At 42.4% G+C, this 19,359-nt stretch overlaps 1 protein-coding gene across 8 annotated transcripts in view; it reads right to left on the bottom strand.

Annotated features, from left to right (window-relative positions):
- LOC311118513 (butyrophilin subfamily 2 member A1-like) overlaps nucleotides 1–19,359 on the bottom strand; it is a 36,570-nt gene that overhangs the window by 4,476 nt on the left and 12,735 nt on the right. For 6 of the 8 annotated variants that reach the window (XM_084193304.1, XM_084193305.1, XM_084193307.1 and 3 more), the window contains 10 exons: nucleotides 18,799–18,915; nucleotides 18,601–18,633; nucleotides 14,691–14,711; nucleotides 13,891–13,920; nucleotides 9,934–9,954; nucleotides 9,764–9,796; nucleotides 4,979–4,999; nucleotides 4,450–4,470; nucleotides 2,500–2,520; nucleotides 1,588–1,608 (listed from right to left, as the gene is read on the bottom strand). In XM_084193304.1, coding sequence (XP_084049430.1) covers nucleotides 1,588–1,608; nucleotides 2,500–2,520; nucleotides 4,450–4,470; nucleotides 4,979–4,999; nucleotides 9,764–9,796; nucleotides 9,934–9,954; nucleotides 13,891–13,920; nucleotides 14,691–14,711; nucleotides 18,601–18,633; nucleotides 18,799–18,915 — 339 coding nt within the window. Of the gene's footprint in view, nucleotides 1–1,587; nucleotides 1,609–2,499; nucleotides 2,612–4,449; nucleotides 4,471–4,978; nucleotides 5,000–9,763; nucleotides 9,797–9,933; nucleotides 9,955–13,890; nucleotides 13,921–14,690; nucleotides 14,712–18,600; nucleotides 18,634–18,798; nucleotides 18,916–19,359 lie in introns of all 8 variants that reach the window. The other 2 variants (XR_014611813.1, XR_014611814.1) reach the window with 1 other exon arrangement.

Below are 19,359 nucleotides of genomic sequence, written 5' to 3'. Positions count from 1 at the left end.
CTGAACACAACTACAAACCACAACTACTGACCACAACCACTGACCACAACCACTGACCACTACCACTGACCGGAACCACACAACTATTGATCACAACTACTGACCATAACTACACAACTACTGACCACAACCACTGACCACAACCACTGACCGGAATCACACAACTATTGATCACAACTACTGACCATAACTACACAACTACTGACCACAACTACTGACCACAACCACAACACCTGACCGGAATCACACAACTACTGACTAACTACACAACTACTGACCACAACTACTGACCACAACCACTGACTGGAATCACACAACTATTGATCACAACTACTGACCATAACTACACAACTACTGACCACAACGACTGAGCACAATTACTGCTCTGGTCTGCACTAGCTCTGGTCCAGCTCTGGTCCTCGGAGTAGCTAGCTAGCTCTGTTCTGCACTAGCTCTGGTCCAGCTCTGGTCCTCGGAGTAGCTAGCTAGCTCTGTTCTGCACTAGCTCTGGTCCAGCTCTGGTCCTGAGAGTAGCTAGCTAGCTCTGTTCTGCACTAGCTCTGGTCCAGCTCTGGTCCTGAGAGTAGCTAGCTAGCTCTGTTCTGCACTAGCTCTGGTCCAGCTCTGGTCCTGAGAGTAGCTAGCTAGCTCTGTTCTGCACTAGCTCTGGTCCAGCTCTGGTCCTCGGAGTAGCTAGCTAGCTCTGTTCTGCACTAGCTCTGGTCCAGCTCTTGTCCTCGGAGTAGCTAGCTAGCTCTGGTCTGCAATAGCTAAAAATAACCCACCAACAGTAACTCTTGAACCATTCAAGCAAGATAAACCAAACCAACTTTCACATGTTCAGGCTATACTAACTTCAAATTCTTTAACTTTTATTAACTAATAACTCCTCATTACCATACATTAGCATAAAACAACCCACCAACAGTAACTCATGAACCGTTCAAGCTAGATACAGCAAACCAACCTTCATATTTTCAGGCTATTCTATCTTTTCATCTACCCACACTTTTTCAACTATAACCAGTCACTACCGTTACTACTGCAGACTACCACTACTATAACTATAACCAGTCACTACCACTATAATTATAACCAGTCACTACCATTACTATAATGTTTTTCAAAACCATACATACTTTAAAACTGTTTTGCTTTAAATAGTCAAGTAAAATGTTTTAAACTTCTACGACTATCACAAAAATACTTTTAAAGAGCTTAAGCAAGCCCCTAAACTTTACTAAAAAGTTACCATCAAGTAGAATTATTATTATTCATAACAGAAAACATGTGACAGATGATATGATATAGCCATCTGATGATATATTTAACGATCAACTAACCACATCATATGATATACTGAACACCCTTCTTAAAAAGGTTCCTCAGCGAAAAAGGTACCTGTACGCACCTTTAGGGGTTCCACCGGTGTTGCAATCTGAGGAACCCCTAAAGGTGCCTCCAGGAACCTTTTATTTTTAGAGTCTAGTGGGCCTCTACAGTCTCAACACATCCTGTTCTATATGGTCTGAAGAGATTGACAATGATAAGACACTGGGATATCATATTTGTATGTACTGTACTTACCCCTCTTCTTCCTGAGGTCATCTGTAAACATGTAGAGTAGATGGAAGACAGTGAGAACATCATTAACATGAACACTAGAAGATGTAGTCTCTCTCTGGGACTCCTTGTCCCATATCACTTCTCTAACATCAGAAATTCTAATTGACTTCCACGCACCTAAATGAGTCCAGCGTTCCTCTGAGAGACAACTTCACCAATGAAGATATTCTACCATACCACCACTTCTTAATTAAATTAAATTAATGTGACTGGTCCATCAGTGATCCAGGTGTATCAGAGACTACCTCTCTCTAGTCTAGTGGTCCTCTACAGCCTCAACACATCCTGTTCTAGAACATCAACATTAATGTGACTGGTCCATCAGTGATCCAGGTGTATCAGAAACTAACCACTGGGCACACTACGTCATTTCAACGTGGATAATTGGGTAATATTTGGTTGATCATTGAGATTACAACCTACAGTATATTCACCCACTCCAAAAGACAGCCAAAAGTTAGTTAATTCAATTATGTGTTATCACTATGCTTTCAACCATCTAAAAGCACAACAAATCTCCAGCTGAAAAAAAGTTTGATTTTTGGTTTTGTTGTCACCCAAATGTCTATCACTGCACTTTCAACTAATATAAAGCACAGCAAAGTTCAAATGGGAATACAATGTCAGATATGTTGTTTATTTGTACAACACATTAATGTGAATATCCCTGTGCTTCATCTGATAGCAGAACCAAATGTAGTCTCTCTCTGGCACTCCTTCTCATATCAATGTTCCCAACATTAGACAAAAGTCAGGGAACTTTAATGTGAACAACTATGTGTTTTCTACTTCACTAGAAGTTACATCTATATAAGAGACATTGGTTTACATAACGTTTATAAATTGATGAATTGAGGATGGTAATGTACTTACCCTTCTCCATCCTGAGGTCATCTGTAAATATGTAGAGTAGATGGAAGACAGTGAGAACATCATAAACATGAACACTAGAAGATGTAGTCTCTCTCTGGGATGTAGTCTCTCTCTGAGATAAAACAAGGTTATACAGTGGGGGAAAAAAAGTATTTAGTCAGCAACCAATTGTGCAAGTTCTCCCACTTAAAAAGATGAGAGAGGCCTGTAATTTTCATCATAGGTACACGTCAACTATGACAGACAAATTGAGAAAAAAAAATCCAGAAAATAACATTGTAGGATTTTTAATGAATTTATTTGCAAATTATGGTGGAAAATAAGTATTTGGTCACCTACAAACAAGCAAGATTTCTGGCTCTCACAGACCTGTAACTTCTTCTTTAAGAGGCACCTCTGTCCTCCACTCGTTACCTGTATTAATGGCACCTGTTTGAACTTGCTATCAGTATAAAAGACACCTGTCCACAACCTCAAACAGTCACACTCCAAACTCCACTATGGCCAAGACCAAAGAGCTGTCAAAGGACACCAGAAACAAAATTGTAGACCTGCACCAGGCTGGGAAGACTGAATCTGCAATAGGTAAGCAGCTTGGTTTGAAGAAATCAACTGTGGGAGCAATTATTAGGAAATGGAAGACATACAAGACCACTGATAATCTCCCTCGATCTGGGGCTCCACGCAAGATCTCACCCCGTGGGGTCAAAATGATCACAAGAACGGTGAGCAAAAATCCCAGAACCACACGGGGGACCTAGTGAATGACCTGCAGAGAGCTGGGACCAAAGTAACAAAGCTTACCATCAGTAACACACTACGCCGCCAGGGACTCAAATCCTGCAGTGCCAGACGTGTCCCCTTGCTTAAGCCAGTACATGTCCAGGCCTGTCTGAAGTTTGCTAGAGTGCATTTGGATGATCCAGAAGAGGATTTGGAGAATGTCATATGGTCAGATGAAACCAAAATAGAACTTTTTGGTGAAAACTCAACTTGTCGTGTTTGGAGGACAAAGAATGCTGAGTTGCATCCAAAGAACACCATACCTACTGTGAAGCATGGGGGTGGAAACATCATGCTTTGGGGCTGTTTTTCTGCAAAGGGACCAGGACGACTGATCCGTGTAAAGGAAAGAATGAATGGGGCCATGTATCGTGAGATTTTGAGTGAAAACCTCCTTCCAACAGCAAGGGCATTGAAGATGAAACGTGGCTGGGTCTTTCAGCATGACAATGATCCCAAACACACCGCCCGGGCAACGAAGGAGTGGCTTCGTAAGAAGCATTTCAAGGTCCTGGAGTGGCCTAGCCAGTCTCCAGATCTCAACCCCATAGAAAATCTTTGGAGGGAGTTGAAAGTCTGTGTTGCCCAGCGACAGCCCCAAAACATCACTGATCTAGAGGAGATCTGCATGGAGGAATGGGCCAAAATACCAGCAACTGTGTGTGAAAACCTTGTGAAGACTTACATAAAACGTTTGACCTGTGTCATTGCCAACAAAGGGTATATAACAAAGTATTGAGAAACTTTTGTTATTGACCAAATACTTATTTTCCACCATCATTTGCAAATAAATTCATTAAAAATCCTTCAATGTGATTTTCTGGATTTTTTTTTCTCATTTTGTCTGTCATAGTTGACGTGTACCTATGATGAAAATTACAGGCCTCTCTCATCTTTTTAAGTGGGAGAACTTGCACAATTGGTGGCTGACTAAATACTTTTTTCCCCCACTGTATGTTGGGTTCTGATGGGGTACAACAGTTAAACTAAGCTCTTTAATCATTTATAAGTTATATTCTTCAAGAATCAATGGGTACATTTATTCCTTTATAAGTCAAAAAATGAATGTAGCAACTACCGATTGCCCTTTTGTGCTCAACAACAAAAAATAAACATGAAATTATTTACGTAAATCTAGCAAAGTGATGATCTGAAGACACTACTTACCATTCTCCTTCTTGAGGTCATCTGTATACATATAGAGTAGATGGAAGACAGTGAGAACATCATTAACATGTACACTAGAAGATGTAGTCTCTCTCTGGGACTCCTTGTCCCATATCACTTCTCTAATGTCAAACTATGGGAAAAATCTAAATTGAGTTCCACACACCTAAATGAGTCTAGCGTACCTCTGTAGGTGAGACATCCTTTCTCCAATAAAGATCTCCCACACTATCACCACCTCTTAATTTCATTCAATAAATTTGACTGGTATCAGAGACTACCTCTCTCTAGTCTAGTGGGCCTCTACAGTCTCAACACATCCTGTTCTAGAACATCATTCTATGGTCTGAAGACACTGGGAGATGAAGGACACTACATACCCGTCGACTAGTGAGACATAGATATTAAGATAGAAGTCAGGGAACATTAATGTGAACAACTATGTGTTTTCTACTTCTCTAGAAGTTACATGGAAGAGTCATTGGTTTACATAATGTTAGCAGAGTGATGATCTGAAGACAGTACTTACCTCGCTCCTCAGTAAGGCGAACTGTGAATATGTAGAGTAGATGGAAGACAGTGAGAACATCATTAACATTTCTTTCTCTGGGACTCCTTGTTTCATATCACTTCTCTAATGTCAAAAATCCTAATTGAGCTCCACGCACCTAAATGAGTCCAGCGTACCTCTGAGAGACAACTTCACCAATGAAGATATTCTACCATACCACCACTTCTTAATTTAATTTAATAAATGTGACTGGTTCATCAGTGATCCAGGTGTATCAGAGACTACCTCTCTCTAGTCTAGTGGTCCTCTACAGACTCAACACATCCTGTTCTAGAACATCAACATTAATGTGACTGGTCCATCAGTGATCCAGGTTGTTACGGATACAGGTATCCTGTATGTGTTTTTGTGTTTTTCCTCTCCTTCTGCCCTAATCACAGGTGTCCTTTGTGTTCCTGATTGGTGGTCGTTGGGGTGTCCCACCTGTCCGACATCTGATTGCTGAGGTGGACCAATCAGTGGACATTCCTCTGCATTGCACCACCTGTTTCTGGTTTTTCACTCACATCACACATCCCATTGTTTTAAAAGCCAGTCAGTTGTGTTTGCTGACAGAAATGCTTTTCGTTTGTGAGTATGGATACTGTGGTGTCCTGTTTTTTGTGTACTCACTCATATGCTGGTTACTCTATATGGTAACTATGTTGTGTGTTCCTGGGAAAAGGGGGATTTAGCAAGTTACCCTTGGGCATACATTACCCGTAGAAAGAACATTGTCTAAAAACACTAGTTAGACCTGAGTGGACCACCCACTGTATTTTTGTATGGTTAGCAGTAGCTTAGCAGTTCTTGAGGCAGGCAAGATCAGTTTAGGGGTTTTTGACATTATTGTTTCATTCCTTGGGTCCTGCTCAGCCCTTTTTCCCAAACTTTTACCGTGTGTTCATAATAAACATTTTGTGTTTGACGGTAGCTTATGGTTGTCGGTGTTATTTTTGTCCTCACTGTTTCCATGTCACTATTCTAATTTGCATGAGTTATGTTATGGGTCTCTTTTCCATCCACCCTAGACTTTTAAAGCCACGGGGTTCGTAACATAACGTGGGGGCTTGTCCGGGATCTATCTCAATGATACCCATGCCACTCATGCAAATTGGTTTAGTGTCTGGTTCAGTGTTGAGCTTGGCAGCTGTGACTAACTGGTTTTGTGTTTAGTATTCGTCGGTTCGTGTTGCTAGCTTAAGATGGCTACTTTTGAGTTGGATGCCTTTTTGGAAAACCCTATGTGGGAGGTTTTTGATAATTGCTGTAGAGTGGATCTACAGGCTTTGGCTGACCACTTTTCTGTACCCATACCAATGGTTTTAGTGAAAGCAGAAGTTAGGAAAGTGGTGTTAGAGATATTATTGAACGAGCGAGTGCTTGAGTTACCGCCGCCTGAGCCTGCTGCTCCTGTAGGGGATGTGGCTGCTGCTCCTGTAAGCCCGTCGGTGTCTGAGGACGAGGCTAAGGCTCCAGACACATTGTCCCGTTTTGACCCACTCTCCCCACTGTCCGACAGTGATGCCAGGATGGATGTCCGCTCGACATGGCTCCAAATGGAGGCGGAAGAGAGGGCACAAATCAGGCGAGAAAAGCTGGAGACGCGTAAGATGGAACTAGAGACGCGTAGACTTGATCAGGAACTGGAGATGCGTAAGATGGAACTGGAGATGCGTAGACTTGATCAGGAACTGGAGATGCGTAAGATGGAACTAGAGACGCGTAACATGGAACTGGAGGCAGAAACAGCGAGGTTAGTCTCTGCTCATACTATGCCTGCTAGTGAGCCGTCCTCACCAGCTGTGTCGTCTGCTACTTTTGATATTAGTAGACAGATCACCTTGGTACCTGTGTTTAGGGAGTCAGAGGTTGATTCCTATTTCAGTGTTTTTGAGCGTATAGCAGTAGCATCGAAATGTCCCGAAGAGGTATGGTGCCTATTACTTCAGTGTAAATTAACAGGTAAAGCCCAAGAGGTTCTGTCAGCGCTACCTCTTGAAGACTGCTTGAATTATGACGTGGTCAAAGCTACTGTTCTTCGTGCCTATGAGCTGGTTCCTGAGGCATATCGACAGAGATTTAGGTCTCATAAAAAGTATTCTACACAGACTTATGTGGAGTTTGCTAGAGACAAGGGAAATCTGTTTGACAAATAGCACACTGCTAGTAAGGTAACTGATTTTAACTCTATTGGAGTTAATCTTGTTAGAAGAGTTTAAAAATTGCTTACCCGAACGCATTGTAGTTTATCTGAACGAACAGAAAGTATCCTCACTGTCGGAAGCGTCTGTATTGGCAGACGAGTTTGTGTTGACGCATAAGAGCGTGTTTTCGGCTCGTACGGAGAGCAGGGCCGCGGAGTTGCTAACTCTTAGCCCTAGTCGACCAGCAGTACATCCAGCATGCCCGAAAGATGTGCGTCACTGTTTCTATTGTCATAAGGTGGGACATATGGTTAATGATTGCTTTCTGCTAAAACGCAAACAGGGGATGCCTCAGCACGCCAGGCCGCCAACGGGTGTTGGGCTGATTCGTACGGTTTTAAGGCCGGAATCAAAACAGATGCCTCATAGTGAATGTGGTTTGAAAGTCCCAGTCCCAGTCCCAGATCACAGTTATGAACCGTTCATTTTTTAGGGGTTTGTTTCCATATCAGATGACGAAGCGTCTCAGAGTCCGGTTAGAATCCTCAGAGATACTGGTGCGGCGCAGTCGTTCATACTATCTGATGTGTTGCCCTTGTCCAATAATACATATTGTGGTTCCAGTGTGTTAGTACAAGGAATTTAAATGGGATTCGTCCCAGTGCCATTGCACTCTGTGAACGTACACTCTGAGTTAGTCAGTGGATTGTTCAGAGTTGGAGTACGTCCTATGTTGCCAGTAAAAGGTGTGACATTTACAATGGGCAACGATATTGCCGGAGGAAAGGTGATACCCGTTTTGGAGGTATTGGATAAAAGTGACCAGTCTCTCTCCGAGGCGCTGGCACAGGGTTATCCAGATGTGTTCCCCGCTTGTGCTGTCACACGTGCTCAAGCACGACAAGTGGGTGACGTGATAGATTTGTCGAACACGATTCTATTCAGAGAGTGAGACCCAGAGGATAGTTTTGGTGCTACCTCTGGTAAGCTGGTGCAGTCTGTCCAACAGTCCAGGGAAAGGAAGAAGTATGTGGAACTTGTTGCTGAGGCAATACAGTTACCAGTCACTTGTGAGCAGCTGATCGCTAACCAGAAGGTTGACATTAGCCTGGCTAAATGTTTTTCTAGTGTTGTCTCAGTGGAGGAGCTAAAGAAGAAAAACATGGCATACTTCATTGATGGTAATCTCCTCATGCGTAAATGGACATCCCATGTTGACGCTGGCGGAGATTGGAATGCTGTTTACCAAATAGTGATTCCTACAGCCTTTTGACAAAATGTTTTATCCCTCGCTCATGATCACCAGTTGTCCGGACATCTGGGAGTCACCAAGACTTATGATCGGGTGTTGCGACATTTCTTTTGGCCTGGTTTAAAACCAGATGTGGCTCAGTTCTGTCGGACATGCCACACCTGTCAAGTAACTTGGAAACCGAACCAGGTTATTCCTCCCGCGCCTCTTTGTCCCATACCTGCCATAGGTGAACCATTTGAACATGTGATGGTTGATTGTGTTGGACCATTACCAAAGACAAAATCTGGTAACCAGTTTCTGTTGACGATTATGTGTGTGGCCACCAGGTACTCAGAGGCCATTCCTCTGTGAAGGATTACTGCTCCGGTGGTGAGTAAAGCTTTGATCAAATTCTTCTCAACTTTTGGGTTACCTAAGGTGGTACAAACTGATCAGGGTACGAATTTCCTTTCTAAGCTTTTCAAACAAGTGTTAAAATCCTTGTCAGTGTCGCAAACCATTGTGGTTTGCTCTTTTAAGGGTGGGAGTGTTACGGATACAGGTATCCTGTATGTGTTTTTCCTCTCCTTCTGCCCTAATCACAGGTGTCCTTTGTGTTCCTGATTGGTGGTCGTTGGGGTGTCCCACCTGTCCGACATCCGTTTGTCTGCTGATTGCTGAGGTGGACCAATCAGTGGACATTCCTCTGCATTGCACCACCTGTTTCTGGTTTTTCACTCACATCACACATCCCATTGTTTTAAAAGCCAGTCAGTTGTGTTTGCTGACAGAGACTCTTTTCGTTTGTGAGTATGGATACTGTGGTGTCCTGTTTTTTGTGTACTCACTCATATGCTGGTTACTCTATATGGTAACTATGTTGTGTGTTCCTGGGAAAAGGGGGATTTAGCAAGTTGCCCTTGGGCATACATTACTCATAGAAAGAACATTGTCTAAAAACACTAGTTAGACCTGAGCGGACCACCCACTGTATTTTTGTATGGTTAGCAGTAGCTTAGCTGTTCTTGAGGCAGGCAAGATCAGTTTAGGGTTTTTTGACATTATTGTTTCATTCCTTGGGTCCTGCTCAGCCCTTTTCCCCAAACCTTTACCGTGTGTTCATAATAAACATTTTGTGTTTGACGGTAGCTTATGGTTGTCGGTGTATTGTCACTGTTTCCATGTCACTATTCTAATTTGCATGAGTTATGTTACGGGTTTCTTTTCCATCCACCCTAGACTTTTAAAGCCAAAGGGTTTGTAACCAGGTGTATCAGAGACTACCTCTCTCTAGTCTAGTGGTCCTCTACAGCCTCAACACATCCTGTTCTAGAACATCATTCTATGGTCTGAAGACACTGGGAGATGAAGGACACTACTTACCCATTAGACTAGTGAGATTCTTTTCAACATCATCTGTAGACATAGATATTAAGATAGAAGTCAGGGAACATTAATGTGAACAACAAGTTTTCTACTTCTCTAGAAGTTACATGGAAGAGTCAATTGTTTCCATAATGTTAGCAGAGTGATGATCTGAAGACAGTACTTACCTCGCTGCTCGTAGAGACTATCTGTAAATATGTAGAGTAGATGGAAGACAGTGAGAACATCATTAACATTTCTTTCTCTGGGACTCCTTGTCTCATATCACTTCTCTAATGTCACAAATCCTAATTGAGTTCCACACATCTAAATGAGTCCAGCGTACCTCTGAGAGACAACTTCTCCAATGAAGATATTCCACCATACCGCCACTTCTTAATTTAATTGAATAAATGTGACTGGTCCATCAGTGATCCAGAAACTACCTACTGGGCACACTACATCATTTCAGCGTAGATCATTGGGTAATATTTTGTTGAGACGTTAATCAATGCGTTTACAACCTATATTCACCCACTCAAAAAGACAGCCAAAAGTTAGTTGAATTTCCAATGTGTTATCACTATGCTTTCAACCATCTAAAAGCACAACCAAATTCCAGTGGAAAAACAATGTTGGATTTTTGGTTTTGTTGTCACCCAAATGTCTATCACTGCGGTTTCAACGAATTTAAAGCACAGCAAAGTTCAAATGGGAATACAATGTCAGATATGTTGTTTATTTTATACGACAGATTAATGTGAATATCCCTGTTCTTCATCTAATAGCAGAACCAAATGACCTGGATTGCAGTTGAGATTACATTAAAACTATATTGTGCAAGTGATCAATGCCGTTCGAGGTTCTGACAGATTATAACAGCAATTGTGAAGATCTCCACAGACCTGCAATGACCTATGCATGCTATCTTCAACATGCTGGATATCAGAGCGGCGGTAATTCACCAGCATTACGACCAGGAATACGACTTTCCCGAAGCAGATCCTTTGTTTGCTCTCCCCAGGGCAACTGAACTGATTCCAGCATCTGAACCAAAACATCTCCGGCGGAGGAGAGGCACTCCGAGTGACCTGCTGGTTCGACTTAGGAGGCGCGCACATCCCCCACCGCTTCCAAGCATACTACTCGCTAATGTTCAGTCTTTAGTTAACAAGGTCGACGAACTACGGGCAAGGATTTCTTTCCAGAGAGAAATCAAGGCCTGTAACATACTTTGTTTCACAGAAACATTGCTCTCTTGGGATATTCTGTCGAAATCGGTCCAGCCAGAGGGGTTCTCAGTTCAACGCGCAGACAGGAATAAATATCTCTCTGGGAAGCAGAAGGGCGGAGGTGTGTGTTTCATGATTAACGACTCATGGTGTAACTGTAGTAACATACAGGAACTTGAGTCCTTTTGTTCACCCAACCTAGAATATCTCACAATCAAATGCCGACCGTATTATCTCACAAGATAATTTTCTTTGGTTATAGTCACGTCCGTGTATATCCCCCCTCAAGCCGATACCACGATGGCCCTCAAAGAACTTCACTGGACTTTATGCAAACTGGAAACCACATATCCTGAGGCTGCATTTATTGTAGCCGGGGATTTTAACAAAGCTAATTTGAGGACTAAGCTGCCAAAGTTCTATCAACATATTGTAGTCTCCCGAGTGACGATCCTGATTCTGATCCTGGTTCGAATCCAGGCTCTGTCGTAGGCGGCCGCGACCGGGAGACCCATGGGGCGGCGCACAATTGGCGAGGGTTGTGGGTTCGATTCCCACGGGGGGTATGACATTTTTTTAATGTATGCACTCACTACCTGTAAGTCGCTCTGGATAAGAGCGTCTAGTAAAATATCGACTGTTGTACCATTGCTATTCGAACTTACGGGATGGTTATAAGGCCCGCCCTCCTTTCGGCAAATCTGACCACGACTCCATTTTGCTCCTCCCTTCCTATAGAAACTCAAACAGAAATACCCGTGCTAAGGACTCTTCAACGCTGGTCTGACCAATCGGAATCAACGCTTCAAGATTGTTTTGATCACGCGGACTGGGATATATTCCGGGTAGCTTCCTAAAATAATTTAGACGAATACACTGAAATGGTGACTGAGTTTATCAGGAAGTGTATAGGTGATATTGTGCCCACTGTGACTATTAAAACCTACCCTAACCAGAAACCGTGGATAGATGGCAGCATTCGCGCAAATCTGAAAGCGTGAACCACCGCATTCAACCATGGCAAGGTGACTGGGAATATGGCAGAATACAAACAGTGTAGCTACTCACTCCACAAGGCAATTAAACTGGCAAAACATCAGTATAGAGACAAAGTGGAGTCGCAATTCAACGGCTCAGACACGAGACGTATGTGGCAGGGTCTACAGACAATCACGGACTACAAAAGGAAAACCAGCCACGTCGCCGACACCGACGTCTCGCTTCCAGACAAGCTAAACACCTTCTTCGCCCGCTTTGAGGATAACACAGTGCCACTGACGAGGCCCACTACCAAGGACTGTGGCCTCTCCTTCTCCGTGGCCGACGTGATTAAGACATTTAAGCATGTTAACCCCCGCAAGGCTGCCGGCCCAGACGGCATTCCTAGCCGCATCCTCAGAGCATGCGCAGCATGTCACCCTAGACCCACTTCAATTTGCTTACCGCCCCAATAGCTCCACAGACGATGCAATCGCCATCACATTGCACACTGCCCTATCCCATCTGGACAAGAGGAATACCTATATAAGAATGCTATTCATCGACTATAGCTCAGCATTCAACACCATAGTACCCTCCAAGCTCATCATTAAGCTCGAGGCCCTGGGTCTGTACCCTGCCCTATGCAACTGGGTCCTGGACTTCCTGACGGGCCGCCCCCAGGTGTTGAAGGTAGGAAACAACATCTCCACTTCGCTGATCCTCAACACTGGGGCCCCACAAGGGTGCGTGCTCAGCCCCCTCCTGTACTCCCTGTTCATCCATGACTGCGTGGCCAAGCACACCTCCAACTCAATCATCAAGTTTGCAGACCACACAACAGTAGTAGGCTTGATTACCAACAATGACGAGACAGCCTACAGGGAGGAGGTGAGGGCTCTGGGAGTGTGGTGCCAGTAAAAAAAAACTCCCACTCAACGTCAACAAAACAAAGGAGATGATTGTGGACTTCAGGAAACAGCAGAGGGTGCACCCCCCTATCCACACCGACGGGACCGCAGTGGAGAAGGTGGAAAGCTTCAAGTTCCTTGGCGTACACATCACTGACAAACTGAAATGGTCCACCCACGCAGACAGTGTGGTAAGGAAGGCGCAACAGAGCCTCTTCAACCTCAGGAGGCTGAAGAAATTTGGCTTGGCACCTAAAACCCTCACAAACTTTTCCAGATGCACAATTGAGAGCATCCTGTCGGGCTGTATCAGCGCCTGGTACGGCAACTGCACCGCCCGCAACCGCAGGGCTCTCTAGAGGGTGATGCGGTCTGCCGAACGCATTACCGGGGGCAAACTACCCGCCCTCCAGGACACCTACAGCACCCGATGTCACAGAAAGGCCAAAAAGATCATCAAGGACATCAACCACCCGAGCCACTGCCTATTCACCCCGCTATCATCCAGAAGTCGAGGTCAGTACAGGTGCATCAAAGCTGGGACCGAGAGAATGAAAAACAGCTTCTATCTCAAGGCCATCAGACTGTTAAATAGCCATCACTAGCACATTAGAGGCTGCTGCTGCCTATTGAAATCTCTGGCCACTTAAAGAAATGGAACACTAGTCACTTTAATAATGTTTACATATCTTGCACTACTCATCTCATATGTATATACTGTATTCTATAATATTCCACTGTATCTTAGTCCATGCCGCTCTGTCATTGCTTGTCCATATATATATATATATTCTTAAATTAAGATTACTTAGATTTGTGTGTATTGGAAATTGTTAGATATTACTTGTTAGATATTACTGCACTGTCAGAGCTAGAAGCACAAGCATTTCGCTACACCCACAATAACATCTGCTAAACACATGTATGTCACAAATATAATTTGATTTGATTTGAAATCAGACAAATTTTAACTTTTGTGTTTCTAATAATGTTACCAAAGTGATGATCTGAAGACACTACTTACTTTTCTGGTCCAAGCGGTTATTGACTTTCTCTGTAAATATGTAGAGTAGATGGAAGACAGTGAGAACATCATTAACATGAACACTAGAAGATGTAGTCTCTCTCTGGGACTCCTTGGTCGGGATTCAATCCAATGTGCGCTATACCGCAGGGCACTTCACAACTGACAATGCATGTTTTAAATACATTTTCCACTGGCATTCAGGGAGATCGCATTCATGATAAACACTGCACATGTCGACCCAAGCGTAAAATACCTTTAAAAGTATGTTATAGTATGCTGCGTTACAAATGTGCCTTGAATTGAATCCCGGCCCTTGTCTCATACCACAGTTCTAACATCAGAAGGAGCACCTAGCACCAATCAGAAGTTGAAACATTGACAAAGCGTGATTCCCGCCACTGTTGTTTTGGTAAAAAGTTGAGGGAGGGGCTGGAGAAATAATATCACTCTCAAATTCGTAGACAGAGCTATGGATGATCATCCATGATACTGTATCAAAATTATAGTTTTAAATATGTGTTGAGGCTATATGGTGTTTGCTTACATTTACTTTGTTTACAAACATTGAGATAAAACAAGGTTATATGTTGGGTTCTGATGGGGTACAACAGTTAAACTAAGCTCTTTAATCATTTATAAGTTATATTCTTCAAGAATCAATGGGTACATTTATTCCTTTATAAGTCAAAAAATGAATGTAGCAACTACCGATTGCCCTTTTGTGCTCAACAACAAAAAATAAACATGAAATTATTTACGTAAATCTAGCAAAGTGATGATCTGAAGACACTACTTACCATTCTCCGTCCTGAGGTCATCTGTAAACATGTAGAGTAGATGGAAGACAGTGAGAACATCATTAACATGAACACTAGAAGATGTAGTCTCTCTCTGGGACTCCTTGTCTCATATCACTTCTCTAATGTCACACTATGGGACAAATCTAAATTGAGTTCCACACACCTAAATGAGTCTAGCGTACCTCTGTAGGTGAGACATCCTTTCTCCAATAAAGATCTCCCACACTATCACCACCTCTTAATTTCATTCAATAAACGTGACTGGTATCAGAGACTACCTAGAACATCAACATTAATGTGACTGGTTCATCAGTGATCCAGGTGTATCAGAGACTACCTCTCTCTAGTCTAGTGGTCCTCTACAGTCTCAACACATCCTGTTCTAGAACATCAACATTAATGTGTGTTCACTAGAAGTTACATATATAGAAGATAATATCCAGCGTTCCTCTGTGAGACAACTTCTCATTTACATTTACATTTTAGTCATTTAGCAGACGCTCTTATCCAGAGCGACTTACATTATTGAGTGCATACATTATTTTTTTCATACTGGCCCCCCCCTGGGAATCAAACCCACAACCCTGCCGTTGCAAACGCCATGCTCTACCAACTGAGCTACATCCCTGCCGGCCATTCCCTCCCTTACCCTGGACGACGCTGTGCCAATTGTGCGCCACCCCATGGGTCTCCCGGTCACGGCCGGCTACGACAGAGCCTGGATTCGAACCAGGATCTCTAGTGGCACAGCTAGCACTGCGATGCAGTGCCTTAGACCACTTATCCACCCTACCACCTCTTAAGTTAATTAAATAAATGTGACTGGTCCATCAGTGATCCAGGTGTATAAGAAACGACCTACTGGGCACACTACGTCATTTCAGCGTAGATCATTGGGTAATATTTTGTTGAGACGTTAATCAATGCGTTTACAACCTATATTCACCCACTCAAAAAGACAGCCAAAAGTTAGTTGAATTTCCAATGTGTTTCAACCATCTAAAAGCACAACCAAATTCCAGTGGAAAAACAATGTTGGATCTTTGGTTTTGTTGTCACCCAAATGTCTATCAGTGCGGTTTCAACAAATTTAAAGCACAGCAAAGTTCAAATGGGAATACAATGTCAGATATGTTGTTTATTTTATACAACAGATTAATGTGAATATCCCTGTGCTTCATCTAATAGCAGAACCAAATGACCTGGATTGCAGTTGAGATTACATTAAAACTACATGGTGCAAGTGATCAATGCCGTTCGAGGTTCTGACAGATTATAACAGCAATTGTGAAGATCTCCAAAGACCTGCAATGACCTATACATGTTATCTTCAACATGCACGCTTTATATGATTACATAAGAAGAAATATATCAACATTTAGAGGAGATGTATCTACTGCTTGGATAGTTCCATTTGAGCCACTGGCTTAATCCCATTCTTTAACTTTTATTTTTGGGCGAGTTGGAGACATGAATCCAACATCTAATTTGTTAACAAGTTAATAGGCTATTTATTGTATTTCAAAAGTGATATTTAATTGTGTTTGGTTGGCAACGCAACCAGAAATCAACATTTGAAGGAGAATTATCTCCTGCTTGGATAGTTCCATCTGTGCCACTGATTTAGTCTGGCCGTAATTCCAGTTTGTATACAAATTAATAATATGTTGGATTCACGTCTCCATCTCAACCAGAAATCTAAGGTATAGAATAGGATTAAATCAAATCAAACATTAAATACACTTTAACTTAGATTTTTGGTTGAGATGGAGACGTGAATCCAACAACAAACTGGAATTAAAGCCAGAATAAGTCAGTGGTACAGATGGAACTATCCAAGCAGAAGATACAGCTCCTTCAAATGTTGATATTTGGTTCAGTTGACAACCAAACACAACGGGTGTTGTGCATTCGTAAATTAATCAGTTATTCTGCGCTCTGGCATACTCAGACTGAATTTACGAACGCACCCGAAATGGTTACTTGCATAGTGGAGTCTTTTGTTAAGACATGTAGCTAGCTAGCTAGGTAAAGAATGAACCTAGCTAGGTAAACAACGTGTAAGATCATCCACGTCATGTAACGTTAGCTAGCGAGCCAGCCAGCTAACGTTAGCTATTTAAACAATGAACCATAGTGCCAACTCATGTTGTTACTAACCTGCATGAATCTGCTGGTAGCTAACCAACCAGGTTCAATGTTAGCTAGCTAACATTAGGCTCTAACTAGCAAAGTAAATGGCTCTGAGATACGAATAATGACATCATACACGTAAAGTTAGCTAGAGAGCCAGCCAGCTAACGTTAGCTAGTTAAACAATGAACCGTAGTGCCAACTCATGACGTTACTACCCTTGCATGAATCCGTTAGCTAGTGTAGTGTATTAAGATTATGACTTTGATAAGGTTTTAAGTGGAACCTGAGAGGATGTTTATTTAGAAGAAAGGGAGCCGTTTTTAGGGTGACACCCCATAGAAGACAGGGGATTGGACAGTAGAGGGAGCCACCCATATTTTGGGGAATATTATAAGTACTGGATGGAGACAAAGAAGAGCAGAGCGGACATTGTAATTTGGAAAACACTGCTCTCCGGGTGATCATGACATCTGTAAACTTATGCTGAAATCTTGTGATATGAATAAAACTTATGATCAAAGTTCAGTATAAGCGGACTCCTTTGTTTAACAGCAATGATTAGCAACATTGACTCGACACTACACTAGTTAAACAATGAACCGTAGTGCCAACTCATGACGTTACTACCCTTGCATGAATCTGCTGGTAGTGGTAGCTAACCAACCAGGTTCAATGTTAGCTAGCTAACATTAGGCTCTAACTAGCCAAGCAAACGGCTCTGAGATACGAATAATAACATCATACACGTAATGTTAGCTAGCGAGCCAGCCAGCTAACATTAGCTAGTTAGCTAACAGTACACATTAACTTGAAACCACGTTCTGTCAAAATTAGAAACTGTAGCTAGCTAGACTATCTTACCCGTATACATCATCATGCATGATGGACGTGTCTCCCTGTTACGGATGCCATGGTTACCCTTAGTTTGAAGATGTAATCCGGAGACAGGGGTTTTCTCCATCTCTTTAGTTATCATACTCTAATTCCACTGATTTTAAAACTCGATCCTCCAGAAAGTGGAGAGCAACACTTATGCAGCTCCACTACACAATAAAATGTTTTTAAAGCCGCGTTAGACAGGAATACCTACACATACTGACCAGCTCAAATAGACAGAAACCTTCTATATGGCAGACCAATCCGAACTCCTCTCTCGGCATGTCCAGCCCACTCATTATCTGTGGCTTAACCAACTAGGCTCGTAATTTAAATGTTGTATTCGTATTTACAGATGGCATACAAGTTTGTTATTAAGGCACATGAAAGTTCACATGTTCGAGAAGGCATTTCTGCCAAAAAACGCATTTTGATACAAAATAAAAGTTTATGTTCAAATGGCTCTCCTGTGAAGTAGTGACCCGCGACATACGGCTAGTTTCCTGAAACGAGTCACCTTTGGTCTCAAGATACTAGCACTAATAAGGCATATGGACACTTCAAGTTTGTATGGACACCACTTCAAGAGTCAAGTTTGTATGGACACCACATGGAAGACAGTGAGAACATCATAAACATGAACACTAGAAGATGTAGTCTCTCTCTGGGACTCCTTGTCTCATATCACTTCTCTAATGTCACAAATCCTAATTGAGTTCCACGCGTATAAATGAGTCCAGCGTACCTCTGTGAGACAACTTCTCCAATAAAGATCTCCTACCCTATCACCACCACCTCTTAATTTCATTCAATAAACATGGCAATTATAAGGTGAATCTTTACGTTCGTGTGTGTAATCTGGGTTAAGGACTGGGACACTAAAACCACTACTTACCCCGCTGCAGTTTGAGTTGATCTATAATCACACCTGCAGATTAAAGTCAGTCATCAGTGTCAACATGTTAATCACCTGCAGGTTTAGTACATTATCCTGTGTCCATAGAATAGATCCACTGTGAATGTGTTGAGGTTGAAAAAAACATTGGAAACATTTATTTCTAACAATGAAACATTTATATAATCTCTCCATTACCTTTTTTCTTGTATATCCAGTAGATAGCCAGAGCTAACCCAATCACAGTGATGGCTCCCAGACAGCATAACACAATGAAGGACATTATCCATGGACTAGTGTGATGAAACAGCTCATCTGAAACACAACAACAGGGTTTGGTACTAATACTACCACACATCATTACACATCAACAACAGGGTTTGGTACTAATACTACCACACATCATTATAAATCAACAACAGGGTTTGGTACTAATACTACCACGCATCATTAGACATCAACAACAGGGTGTGGTACTAATACTACCACACATCATTACACATCAACAACAGGGTTTGGTACTAATACTACCACACATCATTAGACATCAACAACAGGGTTTGGTACTAATACTACCACACATCATTACACATCAACAACAGGGTTTGGTACTAATACTACCACACACATCATTACACATCAACAACAGTGTTTGGTACTAATACTACCACACACATCATTACACATCAACAACAGGGTTTGGTACTAATACTACCACACACATCATTACACATCAACATCAGGGTTTGGTACTAATAC

Source organism: Coregonus lavaretus (assembly GCF_964263955.1).
Source record: "Coregonus lavaretus genome assembly, contig: HAP1_SCAFFOLD_231, whole genome shotgun sequence".
Classification (NCBI taxonomy): Eukaryota; Metazoa; Chordata; class Actinopteri; order Salmoniformes; family Salmonidae; genus Coregonus; species Coregonus lavaretus.
This window is presented reverse-complemented; position numbering and strand designations above follow the sequence as displayed.